Source organism: Staurois parvus, unplaced genomic scaffold, assembly GCF_062004578.1.
Source record: "Staurois parvus isolate SC_StPar_1 unplaced genomic scaffold, SC_StPar_1.0 ptg000058l, whole genome shotgun sequence".
NCBI lineage: Eukaryota > Metazoa > Chordata > Amphibia > Anura > Ranidae > Staurois > Staurois parvus.
Window position 1 is genome coordinate 1,512,065 of NW_028317854.1, and position 19,103 is coordinate 1,531,167.

The 19,103-nt window shown below is 40.0% G+C and overlaps 1 protein-coding gene across 1 annotated transcript in view; it reads left to right on the forward strand.

Annotated features, from left to right (window-relative positions):
• NXN (nucleoredoxin) overlaps nucleotides 1–19,103 on the forward strand; it is a 230,416-nt gene that overhangs the window by 119,965 nt on the left and 91,348 nt on the right. Inside the window, exons 3-4 of the mRNA XM_089668446.1 lie at nucleotides 11,889–12,022; nucleotides 15,052–15,152. Coding sequence (XP_089524572.1) covers nucleotides 11,889–12,022; nucleotides 15,052–15,152 — 235 coding nt within the window. The remainder of the gene's footprint in view (nucleotides 1–11,888; nucleotides 12,023–15,051; nucleotides 15,153–19,103) is intronic.

Below are 19,103 nucleotides of genomic sequence, written 5' to 3' on the forward strand. Positions count from 1 at the left end.
TAGAAAAAGATGTTGGTTCAAAATAAAATATGACACAGAGTTTTATGTGTTAAAGTATAATTTGAAGATTTTGCGCAATACATTTTTGATAATTCAAGTAGTTTTTCAGTTCCAGACATATAGTTATATATTTTTGGGGTTAGCTCAGGTGGGGATCACCTTCCCTGGGAAAAAGGCAGTCCAGACAGCAGGTTTTTCCTAAAAATCTGACTTCAGGTTGCAAATAATCAAAACAACACAGAAAATAAATCCTTGCCATCCAGGCACTAACTAAACAGCAGAGATTCCTATCTCACAGTTTCACATCCACAGCTTTCTCAGGTAGCCTTTCCTGAGTCCCAGGCCAAGAACAACCCCTTGCTCCAGTCCTGCTTTATTTGTACCACGTGCTGGTGGTCATCGGTGGAACGCAAAATCTGGCCCGGAACCAACCCTGCCAAAGTGGCCTGGAAAACCCAGACTGGACTCCACTCCACCTTAGTCTCCTAGATATGAACGCGTGAGGTGACACATAGCGTCCATCAATCACTTTTCCTTTCATAATGTCACTATATATCTACATACATAAAAATATTGGCACCGCTGCATTCCTGTCAGATAATGCACCACTTTGCCCAGAAAGTTGTTGCAAATACAAATGTTTAGGCAATCTCATGTTTATTTCTTTTGTTTGTATTGGTGTGACCAAAAAAAAAAAATGGAGAAACAAAAAGCCAAATCTGACCCTTTCCATGTTTCCATGTAAAACCCCAAAAATAAACTGGACAAAATTATTGGCACCCTCAATTTAATATTTGGTAGCACACCCCTTGGACAAAATAACTGAAGTCAATCGCTTCCTGTAACCATCAATTAGTTTCTTACACCTCTCTACTGGAATTTTGGACCATTCTTTTTTTTGCCAACTGCTTCAGGTGTCTCAGATTGGAAGGGTTCCTTTTCGCAACTGCTGTTTAGAGATCTCTCCACAGGTGGTCTATGGGCTTGAGATTTGGACTCATTGCTGGCCAGTTCATTACTCTCCAGTGCTTTGTCTGAAACCATTTCTGGGTGCTTGTTGATGTGTGATTTGGATAATTGTCCTGCTGTAAGACCCATGACCTCTGAAGGAGACTCAATTTTCTGACACTGAGCCCTACATTGCACCCTCAGGTACGTTTTTGCAAACTCCAATCTGGCTTTTTTATGTTTCTGTATCAGCAGTGGGTCTTCCTGGGTCTACTACCATAGCGTCCCTTTTCAATCAGATGGCGACATATAGTGTGAGCTGACACAGTTGTACCCTGTGCCTGAGGTTTGAATTGGTCTGGAAGTTGATCGAGGTTCTTTGGCCACCATTCGAATAATTCTTCATTGTAATCTTTGATCAGTTTTTCTCTTTCATCCACATCCAGGGAGAGTAGCTACAGTGCCATGGGCTGTAAACTTCTTGACAGTGTTGCGCACAGTGAGCACAGGAATATTAAGATCTCTGGAGATGGACTTGTAACCTTGAGATTGTCCATGCTTTTTTGAGTTTTTGTTCTCAAATCCTCACAGTTCTTTGCTGCTCTTTCTCTTCTCCATGCTCCATGGAGACACACAACAGAAAGGTTGAGTCAGTTTTTCCCCATTTTAACTGGTCGCCAGTGTGACTTCTATATTCTCATCACCTGTTAATTGATACAGGTGAGTTTAATTACAAATTACAGGAGCATCACAAACTTGGAATGCAATTCTTTCTTACAATTTTGAGAAGGTGCCAATAATTTTGTTAAGTCTATTTTTGGGGTTTTGCGTGAAATGTGTCAGATTTGGCTTTTTCTTCCTCCAATTTTTGTGTCATACCAAAGAAAAGAAATAAACATGAGAATGCCTAAACATTTGTAATTGCAACAATTTTCTGGGCTAAGTGGTACATTATCTGACAGAAATGCAGTGGTGCCAATATTTTTGACCGTGAATGTATATAGAGTGTGCAGACATTTACAAAAACATTAGAAAGTGAGATACATGACCTTGAATGTCACATGCCATGAAGAAACAATTATATAAACAGAACAGTGGCCTGTAATGGGTAGTGCAATCGAGGCATAAAGCTGCAGCCACTGGAAGTAGGGGACAAGGAGAGAAAGAGGGAAAGGAAAGTGGGACTAAAAATTCTGGACCCCTGCGACCCCCCCCCAGGAAATAGAAACTGGAATAAAAAGATAAAATTAGAGGAAAGAGGGGGGAAAAGGTAAAGGGAAGGAAGGAGGGACATCTTGGGAAGGATAGGTTGGTGGGGGAGCATTATAAACGGGCACAGTGGAAGAGTGTTCATAGAGTCTATGCGGGGGCAAAATAGAACTCCATCCATATTTCCTAAACTCTATGGAATGTTTTTCTAAAAAAAAAAAGCCTGGTGCGCAAATTTCAAAATTAGGATGCATCGGGTTTTCTGTGTGCAAGCAGTAACCTATTTGTATGCAGTAAAGATGTAGGTGTGAGTGAGACTTTAAACCTGCTCCACTGTTAAGGAATTTCTTTAACATTAAACCAATAATTGTATTTATCATTTGATAAACTCTGATTCAAAATCATTGCTCTTTCAGGCAATCCCAACCAAATATGCTTTAAGCAGTCTACTGCATGACATCTCCAAAACATAAGGCAGAATCAATTGGAACAGTATGAGATATATGTTAGGGGACCACCAGGTACCAGAGGAGGAGGAGTTTGTAGTTGACCTTCACAGCCAAGATGTCCTGAAGATGTGGCTGTGTTGAGCCAAGTCTAGTTCCAGTCATCTGCTGCGATATTCCTTTTCAGTTCTTCCTCGTGTTTAAGAGCAATAGGGAGTAGACTAGAATGATTAGTCCGAAATCCCATGGATTTTTCAGCAAGACTCCCTAAAATGCTGTGAGGGAGGACATGAAAAATGGCCTCTCTTTAGTGGAGTTCATACTTATCTTAAAGGGTCTCAAATGGGTTTATACCTGAATCTGTCAGCAAGTATATCATTAAGTAGAGACTGTGAGGTTAGTAAAACCAAAGGAAAGTAACATGTTGCCCAGGATAGATGGTAGATGGGTGGACAGTGAGAAGAAGATATGTCAAGTTTTCAAGCGATTTCCATAGGTGTAAAGAATGCTTAGCAATGGGACACTTCAACGCCCCCCTCTCCTTCGAGGGAAACCAAAGGAGGTTGCCGATCAGAACAGGCGCAAAGGTATGCCTCCAAAAAAAAACCACAATTGGGTCAAATCAGTTGACTGCCATTGTATCTCCTGACCTAGATTAGCCATTTTATAGTATCTAGAAAAAAAAAAGAAGAGTCTAATCCGATCTTGAGATTTAGGTCTGTGTAGAATTGATCTGTTTTTTCAGCCCCCAAAGACTGCAGGAGGAGATGGGGTTTGACAAAACACTGTCATAGTACAGAAATTTCATAGCACCAATGTCATCTTGACAGCCTCCCCCACCTCTCCCATTCTGAAAAGTCAGGACTCTCCCTGGTCTGGACACAGGTTTGCAGATGCCTGCATTAAAGAATCTGTAAACCCACCATTTCATATTCCTGATATGTGCTTGCAGTACCATATAAAAATGTATCCTGTTCTCTTTGTATTGCTTCTTTTGTGTTAAATCCCTGGTGTTCCTGCCATCCCTCTTCTTTTCTATTTAACACTGCCCACACTAAGCATGAGAGCGCAGCCTGGTTAGTTTTCTAGCTGTGCTGGGAACTTAGTGTGCTCTCCTCCAACCATCAGACTTGTCCTGACAGCCCCCACCACACCCTCGCACAGCCTTTCACTGGGAAGATCAGTGTATTGTTGTTTCTCCTCCTCTAGCTCTTATGCAGCTGAGAACAGAAGGAATGTGATCACTTACAAAAAAGTGGAAAAAGATATTTGTAATTTTTTTTAACTATACACAAATGTTTTGCCATTCATTTCTATTTTAAACTGAATGGGCTGTTTTACAACGGTTTACAATCACTCTAACCAGTTGCAGACTTTGTTCGTTCTACACCTGTCCAAAAAAAGCTTTCATTGTACACAGGACATGTGTAGAACGTCCAGTCCTTCTGTCTTGCTGCCTGGGCCCCCTGTCCCAGTTCACAGCAATTCAGTCACAGCTGCATTGCCAAGACATTGGGCGGTCTACACATGCCTCAAAAAAGGGCTTCGTTGTGCACAGGGTGTGTGTAGAATGTCCTGTCCTACTCTGCTGCCGAGACCCCCCTGTCCCAGTACACAGCAATTCAGCTCTTATCAATCACAGCTGCATTGCCAAATACATAGAGAAGGTCCCAGCAACTGGAGCTGTAAAAAAAAAAAAAGCAGTCTGACAATTAGGGCTGCAACTAATGTATATTTTCATAATCTAGTAGTTAGCTGACTATTGTTTCGAGTAATTAATTATTCGGATAAAAATAAAAAAAACATTTAATTTATCATTTAGTTAATATGTAAAGATTTAAAAAAAAATATATATATATATATATATATACAGGTGAAACTCGAAAAATTTGTATATCGTGCAAAAGTTAATTTATTTCAGTAATGCAACTTAAAAGGTGAAACTAATATATGAGATAGACTCATTACATGCAAAGCAAGATAGTTCAAGCCGTGATTTGTCATAATTGTGATGATTATGGCTTACAACTCATGAAAACCCCAAATCCACAATCTCAGAAAATTAGAATATTACATGCAATCAATAAAACAAGGATTGTACATAGAACAATATCAGACCTCTGAAAAGTATAAGCATGCATATGTACTCAGTATTTGTTTTGGACCCCTTTTGCAGCAATTACTACCTCAATGCGGCGTGGCATGGAAGCTATCAGCCTGTGGCACTGCTGAGGTGTTATGGAAGACCAGGATGCTTTAATAGCGGCCTTCAGCTCTTTTGCATTGTTCAGTCTCATGTCTCTCATCTTTCTCTTGGCAATGCCCCATAGATTCTCTATGGGGCTCAGGTCAGGCAAGTTTGCTGGCCAATCAAGCACAGTAATCCCACGGTCATTGAACCAGGTTTTGGTGCTTTTGGCAGTGTGGACAGGTGCCAAGTCCTGCTGGAAAATGAAGTCAGCATCCCCATAAAGCTCGTCTGCGCAAGGAAGCATGAAGTACTCCAATATCTCCTGGTAGACGGCTGCGTTGGCCCTGGACTTAATGAAGCACAGTGGACCAACACCAGCAGATGACATGGCTCCCCAAATCAACAGAGACTGTGGAAACTTCGCACTGGACTTCAAGCATCTTGCAGTGTGTGCCTCTGCATTCTTCCTCCATACTCTGGGTCCTTGGTTTCCAAAAGTTGCTCTCATCAGAAAAGAGGACTTTGGATCACTGAGCAACAGACCAGGTGTGTCTTTCTTTAACCCAGGTAAGACGCTGCTGACATTGTTTGTTTTTCAGGAGCGGATTGACAAGAGGAATACGACATTTGAAGCCCATGTCCAGGATCCATCTGTGTGTGGTGGCTCTTGATGCACTGACTCCAACCTCAGTCCACTCCTTGTGAAAGCCCCCAACACTTTTGAATGGCCTTTTCCAGACAATCCTCTCCAGGCTGTGGTCATCCCTGCTGCTTGTGCACCTTTTTCTTCTACACTTTTCCCTTCCACATAACTTTCTATTAATGTGCTTTGATGCAGCACTTTGGGAACATCCAACTTCTTTTGCAATTACCTTTTGAGGCTTTCCCTCCTTATGGAGGGTGTCAATGATGGTTTTCTGCACAACTGTCAGGTCAGCAGTCTTTCCCGTGATTTTGATTCCTACTGAACCAGACTGAGAGACCATTTAAAGGCTCAGGAACCCTTTGCAGGTGTTATGGCTTAATTAGCTGATTAGAGTGGGACACTTTGAGCCTAGAATATTGCACCTTTTCACAATATTCTAATTTTCTGAGATTGTGGATTTGGGGTTTTCATGAGCTGTAAGCCATAATCATCACAATTATGACAAATCACGGCCTGAACTATCTTGCTTTGCATGTAATGAGTCTATCTCATATATTAGTTTCACCTTTTAAGTTGCATTACTGAAATAAATGAACTTTTGCACGATATTCTAATTTTTCGAGTTTCACCTGTATTTGTATATGTATGTATGTGTGTGTGTGTATGTATATATAATATATTCTTGAATAACTATATGCAGTGGTAAATATAAATAGCCAACTGTATGGTTAGAGAACAAAATACCTAGTCCACGCTGAGAATAACAGACAGAAGAGATGTATATACTATTAGAGGTTGAATCTGGTACATTTCATCAGACATCAAAATTTTTATTTAAAGGGGGAAAAAAATTTAAAAAGACCCTAAACACTGTTTTTCAGATTTTCAGACAGGATTGTTTTATAATATAATGCATGACATACTTCCTTGTCATAGGTTTGTAGCTTGATACAAGCTATCTGCACCTGCTGTCACTTATGATGGCCATACACAAATTAATTTTTCATTTGAAAATGTTTGTTTTAAGAGTGTTCTTTCAATTTTCTGATCGTTAGTGGGGTCAAGTCAAAAGTGAGTGAAATTTTCAACGACATTCGTCCATTCGTTGAATGTAAAAAGAATTTGCGTACAAATATTCTTGTCCAATAATATGGGTATGGCCAACATAAGGCATTTAGTAGCAGCAGCAGAATGCATTTTTTTTATCATCTGTCATGAGGTGAAAAAAAAATTAGCCCTTTATAATACAAAAACAGCAGACAATCACTACTATAAGGGGTTAATTTATACTGTGAAAGTAATAATAAATATATATAACAATATTAATAAATATATGCAGAAGTAGGATATACAGGGTATTTTAACTTGAAGTCAGACATGAAGCTACACTGTGTGCACAATTATTAGGCAAGTTAGTATTTTGACCAAATTGTTATTTTAATGCATATTGTCCAACTTCAAGCTGTATAAACTTGAATGCTTATTGGATTTAGTCATATCAGGTGATGTGTATTTGTGTAATGAAAGAGGGAGTGGCCTAAGGAAGTCAACACCCTATATCAAGGTGTGCATAATTATTAGGTAGCTTCTTTCCCTCAAGCAAAATGGGCCAAAAAAGATTTAACTGACTCTGAAAAGTTATACATTGTAAAGTCTTTCAGAGGTTTGCACTCTTGAAATTGGTAAGATATTGGGGTGTATTCACAGAACCATCAAATGTTTTGTTGCAAATAGTCAACAGGGTCACAAGAAATGTGTTGAGAAAAAAAGATGCAAATTAACTGCCAAAGATTTGAAAAGAAATATGAAGCTACCAGGAACCCATTATCCTCCAGTGCTGTCATATTCCAGAACTGCAACCTACCTGGAGTGCCCAGAAGTAGAAGGTGTTCAGTGCTCAGAGACATGGCTAAGGTAAGGGAAGCTGAAACATCAAGACTGGGCTAAGAAATATCTGAAGACAGATTTTTCAAAGGTTTTATGGACTGATGAGAAGAGTGACTCTTGATGGAACAGATGGATAGACCCGTGGCTGGATTAGTAATGGGCACAGAGCTCCACTTCAACTCAGACACCAGCAAGGTGGAGTTGGGGTACTGGTATAGGCTGGTATTACTACAGAGAAGCTAGCTGGACCTTTACGGGTTGAAGATGGACTCAAATCAACTCCCAAACCTACTGCCAGTTTTTAGAAAACACTTTCTTCAATCAGTGGTACAAGAAAAAGTCTGCATCTTTCACGAAGACCATGATATTTATTCAGGACAATGCTCCATCACGTGCATTGAAGTACTCCACTGGTTAGCCAGTAACGGCCTTAAAGATTAAAGAATAATGGCATGGCCCCCTTCCTCATCTGACCTAAACCCTGTTGAGAACTTGTGGACTCTTCTTAACCACTTGCCCTCTTGAGGATTTACTCCCCTTCCTGACCACGCCATTTTTTGCGTTACGGTGCTGCAGTACTTTAACTGACAATTGCATGGTCATGCGACACTGCACCCAAATGAAATTTATGTACTTTTTTCCCACAAATTGAGCTTTCTTTCAGTGGTATTTGATCACCTGTGTGGTTTTTCTTTTGGGCGCCATAAAAAAAAAAAGACTGACAATTTAGAGTGAAAAAACTGTATTTTTTACTTTTTGCTATTAGATGTGTCCAGTATAAAAATTTAAAAAATAAAATTGTGTCATAAATTTGTCAAAATGTATTCTGCTACATGTCTTTGCTAAAAAAAAAAAACCCAATACGTGTAAATTAATTGGTTTGCTTGCTAGTTATAGTATTTACAAATGGCGGTATATATACTGGGATTTTTTTTTTCTAATATTTACTAGTAATGGTGGTAATAAGCAACTTATATTGGGACTGCGGCAGACATTCTGACACGGGGGGGGGGGGGGGGGGGGGAACTGACTTGGTGTTACGGACATCCCCAGTGACACCAATACAGTGATTAACATGAGGGGCAATCAAAGGGTTGTGTGCAGGGAGTGCTTTAATGGGCGGGATTCACTGTAATCACACTGCTGTGGATGGCTGTGCTATGCACAGGCATCCACAGCAGTGTGCCCGAATTGACAGGGAGGAGGACTGTTAGTAAACAAAACAGTCGTCCTCCGAGTCGGAGATCCTTGGAAATCACTGGGCGCAGGTGAGTAATTACCAGCCAGGGCCCGGTGATTTACAGCCGTGAGCGAAGGCGCATGTAGGGCGCTTGCGTGTGCCCCCCTGCCCGGAAATGAAAAATCACATGTATATATAGCGGATAAACAGGAGATTTATGGTAAAGGAAAACAGTACACCTCACTTGGTTGCTGCTGTACAAAAAGTTGATCGTCAGCAGATCAAGAAACTGACAAGAAAGGCTTATGACTGTTATTAAAAAGAAAAGTGGATAATGGTTACTGATTTATTTTTTTTTAATGTTTATTTGTAAATTTTGAGTTGTTTGTGTATTTTTCTCACTTTGACAGATGAAAATAAATAAGTGAGATGGGAAAATGTTCGTTTTTCATTTTAGCTGCATAATTCTGCACACTAATAGTTGCCAAATAATTGTGCACACATAGATATTCTCCTACGAAAGCCAAAACCTCACTTTTACTTTCCTAAATATTCTGGTTTGAGGTTTATTAACATTTTGGATTGACCAAGAGCATTGTAGTTGTTCAATAAACAAATTAATCCTCAAGAATACAAGTTGCCTAATAATTGTGTATACCGTGTATATGATGGATGGAATGGGGATATAAATCTTTTATGGAAAAGTAGTACTGAAAATTGAGACTTTTTTTTGCATGGATATAATCATTTTAAATATAATGCACAATACTGGTAAACTTTTACTTTAAATTTAATTGTAAGGCCTTATATTATAGAGTCTATTGGCCTCCAGCTTCTCTGGGTTCAGATGCTGATCTTCCGTGCACGGAGCCCTTAAAGTGATTGTAAACGTTGGCTTTTTTTTTTACCAAACTTGCCATGCTTTCCTGCTCTGTGTAATGCTTTTGCACAGAGCAGCCCCGATTCTCCTCTTCTGGGGGCCCCCCAGCAGCGCTTCAGGTTCCTCCAGCCTTCAGGGTGTCCCCATAGCAAGCTGCAAAGTATAGTATAGTTTGCTCTTACAGCAAGGTAAAAAATAACTTCTGCCTTTATCACTTCCTTCTCTTGTCCAGAACTACATGTCCCATAAGGCATTGCTCCTCACAAGTTCTCAGGTACTTAGTGACATATATGGATGGTATACTGGTCTGTATGTGTGCTGCACTGAATATACTGACATGTATGAATGGTGTACTGAGCTGTAGATGTACTGCACTGTATTTTTCTGATATGTAAACAAATAATGCATTCTTTATGCAGATCAACTAATCGGCTGAACAACTAATCAATTATGAAAATAGTTGACAACTATTTTCTTAATCGATTATGTTGATTGGTTGTTTCAGCCCTACTGACAATGTTTATCAACAGCATTGCTCAGCTACTAATACAGAAAGATACAAAGAAACCTTGTTTAATTTTGTATCATTCTGTTTATCTGCAGACCAAAGGGATGAACTTCAGTCTGTGGATAAAGTCAGCTAAAGAAACCCAACAAGTAAAAAAAAAACAACAAAGTAGTCTTTTAATTAAATGTTCCATTGTTTAACCCCCTTATTAACCCTTAGTTTAATCAGCTCTAATTAACATCTTATTTTCCTTCTCCATTCAATTATAATTTTCCTTTTTTTTTCTATTTTATTAAATAATAGTATTTAAACTTTTTTTTTTGCTTTGTTAATATTTTTACACCTTTAACATATATTTACACGTATCACATTGAAAAAAAAAAGCACAAAATTGAAAAAAACCCACTTTACTTCATTTGTAAATAATTTTGCAATTCTTTGTACCAGAAACATAATATTAGTGTTGTTTTAAACAGGACACATTACAGAATAAAATGTGCACTTTTTATGTGCAGTAACTCTATTTTTTTTACTAACACTGCTCAAAAAAAAGAAAAGTGTGTTTTGCTTAGTTTTGTTTCATTTAATTGTCTAAGGATTGCGGAAAAAAAGATTATTGTTGCTAAACAAAATTACCGATAAGAAAGCCTTGTTTGTACTTAAAAAACAATATACACTATATTGCCAAAAGTATTGTGATGCCTGCCTTTACACGCTCATGAACTTTAATGGCATCCCAGTCTTAGTCCATAGGGTTCAATATCGAGTTGGCCCACCCTTTGCAGCTATAACAGCTTCCACAAGGTTTAGGAGTGTGTCTATGGGAATGTTTGACCATTCTTCCAGAAGCGTATTTGTGAGGTAAATCACTAATGTCAGATGAGAAGGCCTGGCTCGCAGTCTCCGCTCTAATTCATCCTAAAGGTGTTCTATATCGGGTTGAGGTGCAGGCCAGACAAGTTCCTCCACCCCTAACCTGCTCATCCATATCTTTATGGATGTTACTTTGTGCACTTGCGTGCAGTCATGTTGTAAGAGGAAGGGGCCATCCCCAAACTGTTCCCAGAAACTTGGGAGCATGAAATTGTCCAAAATGTCTTTGTATGCGGAAGCCTTAATTGTTCCATTAACTGGAACTAAGGGGCCAAGCCCAACCCCTGAAAAACAACCTCACACCATAATCCTCCCTGCACCAAACTTTACACTTGGTACAATTCAGTCAGGCAAGTACCAACCACCAAACCCAGAAATCTCCATCTGATTGCCAGACAGAGAAGCGTTATTCATCATTCCAAAGAACAAGTCTCCGCTGCTGTAGAGTCCAGTGGCATCATGCTTCACACCACTGCATCCGGCGCTGTGCATTGCACTTGGTGATATAAGGCTTGCATGCAGCTGCTCAGCCATGGAAACCCATTCCATGAAGCTCTCAACGCACTGTTGTGCTAATCTGAAGGCCACACAAAGTTTGGAGGTCTTTAGCTATTGACTCTGCAGACAGTTGGCGACTTCTGTGCACTGTGCAGTTCAGCATGCGCTGACCCCATTCGTGGCTGAGTTGCAATTGTTCCCAGTTGCTTCCACGTTGTTATAATACCACAAACAGCTGACCGTGAAATTGACTTATTGGACTTAATGGACTTATTGCTCAGGTGGCAACCCATCACGGTACCATTCTTCAATTCACTGAGCTTCTGAGAGTGACCCATTTAATATCTAAGCCTTGGAAAATTAGCTCTCTAATTGGTTGTCCCAATACTTTTGGCAATATAGTGTATGTATTACATTGTTATCTTAAGTAATGGCAAAGTTATCGCCGAATAAACAGATCCATATCAGAAATGCAAAAATTGTTCTGGTCTGTAAGGGGTGAACAGGTGTGAGAGGCAAAGTGATTAAAGCTCTGTGGCTTACAGAAAATGTATACTGCTGGACTAAACAAGGAAGAAGTACAGATACATTTTAATTCATTTCTGGTTATCAATCTTTCCAGGTCTGGAATTCCCTTGGGGGCCAAAGCCTTTCAGTGAAGTAATTGCTGGACTTTTGCTCAGAAACAATGGTCAGAGCCAAGACAGTAGTACGTTGGAAGGGTCTTATGTTGGTGTTTATTTCTCTGCACATTGGGTGAGTGTCTGTGAAGATATGGAAAAATTCTTAAAAACATTGTGTGTGTCCCTTTAAAATAATCACATTATGTTGCTTTGCAGCCTGAAATGAAGATACAGTTTTTGTTTATCCAGCTGTATTTACTCAGTGCAACTTATAACATCCAAGCACCAATATGTCAGAAAAAAAATAAAAAAATTCAATAACAGAATCATAGAGTTGCAAAAAGGATCACTCGTTTCAGTGTTTTGTTGAACCAATTTTTGATTTAATTCCAGCCTTTAGTCTGTTGGGTAATGTCTCTACTAACTTTGCACATCTAGACATTGCAATATTTGCCCACTCTTCTTTTCAGAACTGCTCAAGTTCAGTAAAATTTGATGGTGACCATTTGTGGACTGCAGTTTTTAAGTAATTCCACAGATTTTTGATATGATTTAAGTCTGGGCTCTGACAATGACATCCACCTTTTTCTCTTTCAACCACTGTGTGGTCATTTTTGCTGTATGCTTTGGGTCATTGACATGTTGGAAAGTAAACCACCTTACCATTGACCATTTTCTGGCAGAGGGTAGCAGATTTTCCACAAGAATTGATGGTATTCAGCCCCATCCTTTTTTCCTTCTATCCTGACAATTGCTCCAATCCTTGCTGCAGAGAAACACCCCCATAACAGGATATTACCACCTTCATTCTTTACTGTAGTAATGGTGGTGTTTGGCTGGTGAGCTGTATTGGACTTCCGCCAGACATAATTTTAGTGTTGAGGCCAAAAAACACAATATTAGTCTCATCTGCCATAACACCTTTTTCCATGTGGCCTCAGAGTCATCAAGGTGAGTTTTGGAAAAGCTCAGTGGTGACTGCATGTGGCCTTTCTTAACCACTTGCCTACCGGGCACTTATACCCTCTTCCTGCCCAGGCCAATTTTCAGCTTTCAGCGCTATCGCACTTTGATTGACAATTGCGCGGTCATGAAAGACTGTACCCAGATGAAATTTTTATCATTTTTTTCACACAAATAGAGCTTTCTTTTGGTGGTATGTACTCACCGCTGGGTGTTTTATTTTTTGCGCTATAAACAAAAAAATAGCAAACATTTTGAAAAAAAAAAAGTTTTCTTTGTTTCTATTATACAATTTTGCAAACAGGTAATTTTTCTCCTTCACTGATGTGCGTTGATGAGGCTGCACTGATAGGCAGCACTGATGAGGTGGTACTGATAGGCGGCACTGATGAGCTGGCACTGATATGCAACAATGTTGGGCACTGGTAGGCGGCACTGACTGACGGCACTGACAGGTGGCACTGCTAGGCACTGACTGGCGGCACTGCTAGGCACTGACTGGTGGCACTGCTGGGCACTGATGGGCTGCACTGATAGGTGGCACTGCTGGTCACAGGTGGGCGGCACTACTAGGCACTGTTGGGCAGCACTGCTGGACACTTGTGGGCAGCACTGCTGGGCACAGATGGTCAGCACTGGTGGGTGGCACAGCTGGGCACTGATCATCAGTGCCCTGATCAGAGGCGATCCTTCCTCTGACAATTGCTGGTTATTGGCAGTATTTTCCTCATGCTTTGACAGCGGGAGGAAAGTGCAGCCGATAAGCGGCAACTGCATTTTCGCTGTGATTGGCCTTTTACCACATCACGTGATCGGCCTTTTACCACATCACGTGATCAGCTGTGTCCGTAGGACACAGCGATCATGGAGATCGGCGGGTGCGCGGCCCCCGGGGCGCACGGGAGGGCGCGTTCTGGGAGGACGTCGTATGACGTCTTCCCAGAACTGGCCAACCACAGTGTAGCTGTCATTCCACTATCTGCAGTTGGCAAGTGGTTAAAGGAGTGGCTTTTTTCTTGCAGTCCTCCCATACAACCACATTTGAGGAGAATTTGTGATATTGTGGTCACATGCACACAAAGACCACTCTTTGTCATAAATTTCTGCAACTGCTTCAGAGTTGCTGTAGGCCTCTTGGTAGCCTCTGACCAAGTTCCTCCTGGCCTAATCCAGGGAGAGTCTGTGTTGTACCAGTTACCTTCCACTTCTTAATAGACTTCACTGTGCTTGTAGGCATTAATAAAGCCTTTGAAATGTTTTGTATCCATCTCCTGACTTGTGCCTGTCCACAACGTTATCCCAGAGATCATTTGACAGTGCCTTGCCACCGATAGTTCACTGTTTACTTCAGTTGCACTACAGGGACTTAAATGCTCCAGGAAAGCTCTTCATGCTAAGCTAATCAAAGTGACCACAGCTGATCACAATTGAAAGTCAAATGGCTTTGTGTGCCATTGAGAAAGTGATTAGCTACACCTGATTGAGTTTACCAGTCATTTTTAGGAGGGGGGGGTGATCCTGTTTCCAACTCGGCGATTCTGTTTTTGAATGTTTTTTTTCATGACATGTTGGTGTTATATCTTTCACTGGGATGTAAATACAGCTGGGTGATTATTTTCTATACCCACTGTATGTGACTAATTGTACTTTGTGATTTGTTGCACTCTTGATTGTTTGGTGCTGCAGGTTATTACCTTTATTGGCAAATTAAATAATTGCTTTTATGACATAGCAAAGAGAAGTACATAAAAGTAGGGGCTCTCCCGGCTGGTTGGTACAAAAATAGTTTACTGTATTTGGCACAGAATATGGAGCAGCTTAACTTGAAGTTGGACTTTGCAATAAACAGTACAATGTGAAAGTAAGCAACATTAACTTTTGTTCTGCTGCATGTGTCTTTTGCATGCTCTCCAAAGAAATGTTAGCAAGGGAGAAAACATCAAATGGTAAAGCCATGTGATTGACAAATATAAATACTCTCTGCTTACCTATACAGTATGTAATGTTTCAGTTGAATCCAAAATTTGAGAATGGGCCACCCTTCTAAACTAACCTTCATAAACTTTATAGGCTTTCCTTGCTACTTCTTAAGCCTTGTATGTGTAAATATTGCTTTGAAGAACTTTAGCTTGTATAGTGTGCTTACTGCAAGTTAATTATGTATGAGAATTTTCTAAGTGTACCATTTCTAAATTACAGTGTCCTCCTTGTCGAAGTTTGACAAGAGTATTAGTGGAATCGTATAGAAAAATCAAAGAGTTGGGTCAAAAATTCGAAATAGTCCTCGTTAGTGCTGACAGGTAAGTGTGGCTAAGCTAAGGACAGTACTTAAAGTACACTTGTGTCCAGACTATTGACACGAAACAATTTATATATTCTTAACACCTCTCTAGTTATTCTAGTTATTTTAAAGTGAAGTTATTGTCAGAGATCCCAACAAAATCCCAGTTAGTTTTTTTTCTGCTGGTAGTTTAAAAAAACACAGTCTGGAAGATTTGCTAAAACTTGTTCACTCAGAATCTGGTGCACCTGTGCATGGTAGCCAGTCAGCTTCTAACCTCAGCTTCTTCAATTAAACTTTGGCAAATAAAACCTGGAAGCTGATTGGTTTCTATGCAGAAGTTCACCTGATTTTTCAGGCCCTTGGTGTCCTCATTTACGATGTAGGACTGTTGGTCACAAAACTGTGACCATCAGATGAAGTGTCAAAGAGGAGACCAGTCATATGGAAAGAAGAACCTGTAGGAGCAAGGGATAAGGTGAATAAGAGTGGCTAGAACCTTAGGCAAAACCAGCACTTAATCTTTAAGGGGCTTGTTTTATAAGTGCATTTAATGCTTGTTTAAAATTTGTAACTACTTTAGTGTGCATAATCTGGGCACATTAAAGTCCAAATTCAGCCTGTCTCAAGATCGGGTATGAAAGGAGCAGGATCTGTCAGGTACAGTGATCTGACTTGTCTTCAGAGGGGATATAGGTAACAACAAAATATTTATGGAAATTGTTAGAACCACTGTGAGATATTGCTGTCTGCACCTTCCTGAAGTCATTACCCTTCCCAACTTGTCCTGGTAGCACAGGAATAAAGCATGAGAGGATACCCACCAGTAGTGTCAGAAATTGCAATTAAACCTGATTCCAGTCCGTTCTTACTATATCCAATATGAATAAAAAAGGAAAAAGTTTAACGTTGGACTAAAAAAAAACCTGTTTTGGGAGACATGTGTAGGCTGCTACTGCTGACTTCTTCTGGAAGTTTTATTTGTCTGGTTGTCATGCAAACAACCTTTTTAGAATAAAGAATGCAGGTGTAGCAGTCCACAAATTTCTGCCTAGTAGAGACTGTATATGGTTCTGTCATTAACCACTTCCATACCGGGCACTTTTACCCCCTTCCTGCCTAGGCCATTTTTCAGGTTTCAGCGCTCTCACACTTTGAATGACAATTGCGCGGTCATACAACATTGTACCCAAGCTAAAATTTTATACAGTCAGGTCCATAAATATTGGGACATCAACACAATTCTAACATTTTTGGCTCTATACACCACCACAATGGATTTGAAATGACACAAACAAGATGAGCTTTAACTGCAGACTGTCAGCTTTAATTTGAGGGTATCTACAGCCAAATCAGGTGAACGGTGTAGGAATTACAACAGTTTGCATATGTGCCTCCCACTTGTTAAGGGACCAAAAGTAATGGGACAGAATAATAATCATAAATCAAACTTTCACTTTTTAATACTTGGTTGCAAATCCTTTCCAGTCAATTACAGCCTGAAGTCTGGAACGCATAGACATCACCAGACGCTGGGTTTCATCCCTGGTGATGCTCTGCCAGGCCTCTGCTGTAACTGTCTTCAGTTCCTGCTTGTTCTTGGAGCATTTTCCCTTCAGTTTTGTCTTCAGCAAGTGAAATGCATGCTCAATCGGATTCAGGTCAGGTGATTGACTTGGCCATTGCATAACATTCCACTTCTTTCCCTTAAAAAACGCTTTGGTTGCTTTTGCAGTATGCTTTGGGTCATTGTCCATCTGCACTGTGAAACGGCGTCCAGTGAGTTCTGAAGCATTTGGCTGAATATGAGCAGATAATATTGCCCGAAACACTTCAGAATTCATCCTGCTGCTTTTGTCAGCAGTCACATCATCAATAAATACAAGAGAACCAGTTCCATTGGCAGCCATACATGCCCACGCCATGACACTACCACCACCATGCTTCACTGATGAGGTGGTATGCTTAGGATCATGAGCAGTTCCTTTCCTTCTCCATACTCTTCTCTTCCCATCACTCTGGTACAAGTTGATCTTGGTCTCATCTGTCCATAGGATGTTGTTCTGTGAAGGCTTTTTTAGATGTGGTTTGGCAAACTCTAATCTGGCCTTCCTGTTTTTGAGGCTCACCAATGGTTTACATCTTGTGGTGAACCCTCTGTATTCACTCTGGTGAAGTCTTCTCTTGATTGTTGACTTTGACACACATACACCTACCTCCTGGAGAGTGTTCTTGATCTGGCCAACTGTTGTGAAGGGTGTTTTCTTCACCAGGGAAAGAATTCTTCGGTCATCCACCACAGTTGTTTTCAGTGGTCTTCCGGGTCTTTTGGTGTTGCTGAGCTCACCATTGTGTTCCTTCTTTTTAAGAATGTTCCAAACAGTTGTTTTGGCCACGCCTAATGTTTTTGCTATCTCTCTGATGGCTTTGTTTTGTTTTTTTCAGCCTAATGATGGCTTGCTTCACTGATAGTGACAGCTCTTTGGATCTCATCTTGAGAGTTGACAGCAACAGATTCCAAATGCAAATAGCACACTTGAAATGAACTCTGGACCTTTTATCTGCTCATTGTAATTGGGATAATGAGGGAATAACACACAGCTGGCCATGGAACAGCTGAGAAGCCAATTGTCCCATTACTTTTGGTCCCTTAACAAGTGGGAGACACATATGCAAACTGTTGTGATTCCTACACCGTTCACCTGATATGGATGTAAATACCCTCAAATTAAAGCTGACAGTCTGCAGTTAAAGCACATTTTGTTTGTTTAATTTCAAATCCATTGTGGTGGTGTATAGAGCCAAAAATGTTAGAATTGTGTTGATGTCCCAATATTTATGGACCTGACTGTAAGTTTCTTCACACAACTAGAGCTTTCTTTTGGTGGTATTTAATCACCACTGGGGTTTTTATTTTTGCTAAATTAACAAAAAAAGACTGAAAATTTTGAAAAAAACCCCCACGTTTTTCTTTGTTTCTGTTATAAAAGTTTGCAAATAAATAATTGTTCTTCATAAATTTAGGCCGAGATGTATTCTGCTACATGTCTTTGGTGAAAATAACCCAAATTAGGATGTATTTTTTAGTTTGTAGGAAAGTTATAGAGTTCACAAACTATGGTATAGATCTGAATATTGATCAATCCTGAAGTACTGACAGCCAATCTAATATCTTGAGGTCCAAGAATGTCAGAACAGTACAGATATCCCCAAATGACCCCTTTTTGCAAAGTAGACAGTCCGACGTACTTCATAAGAGGAATGGCGAGTTTCTTGAAGTATTTTTTTTGTCATAATTTTTTGGAAAATGAAAAAATGAAAACAATTATTTTCACTATTTTTTTTACATACTGTCACCATCATCATATAACTGGCATGGCCGTGATCAGGGACACTGACTGGTGACAGTATGAAAAACAAATATATATATATTTTTTTAATTTTTGTTTATTTTTTTATTATTTTTACATTTTTATTACATTTTCTTCATTTTTTAAGACTTTTTTTTCATATTTCATTATGACCAAGGTAGTACAATGTTATCATAATAGCATTGTACTACTTTGGGGAAGTGATCAGTATTTTTTTTATTTAATTTTTTTTACACAATTTGCTTATAGCAAAGAATTTCTTTGCTATAAGCAAGCATTTACCTGAATGACATCGATTCATTCAGGGTTTTTTTTTGTTTTTGTTTTTTTTGTGCTTAGCTGTGATTTGGCCACAGCTAATCACATGACATGTGCATGTGATCGCTGTGACCATTCACAGCTAGACACTAGTATACCATGGATGGCATGAATGAAGCCATCCATTGTATACAACTGTCATGTGACCGGCTGTGATTGGTCACAGCAGGTCACATGGTACCAGCAACGGGGGCCGGTACTCAGATCTGTCATCGGACGTGTCCGAGGTACACGGCCGGTGACAGATTGCGCCGCTGCGTGGCTCTGCAAGTGCACAAGCT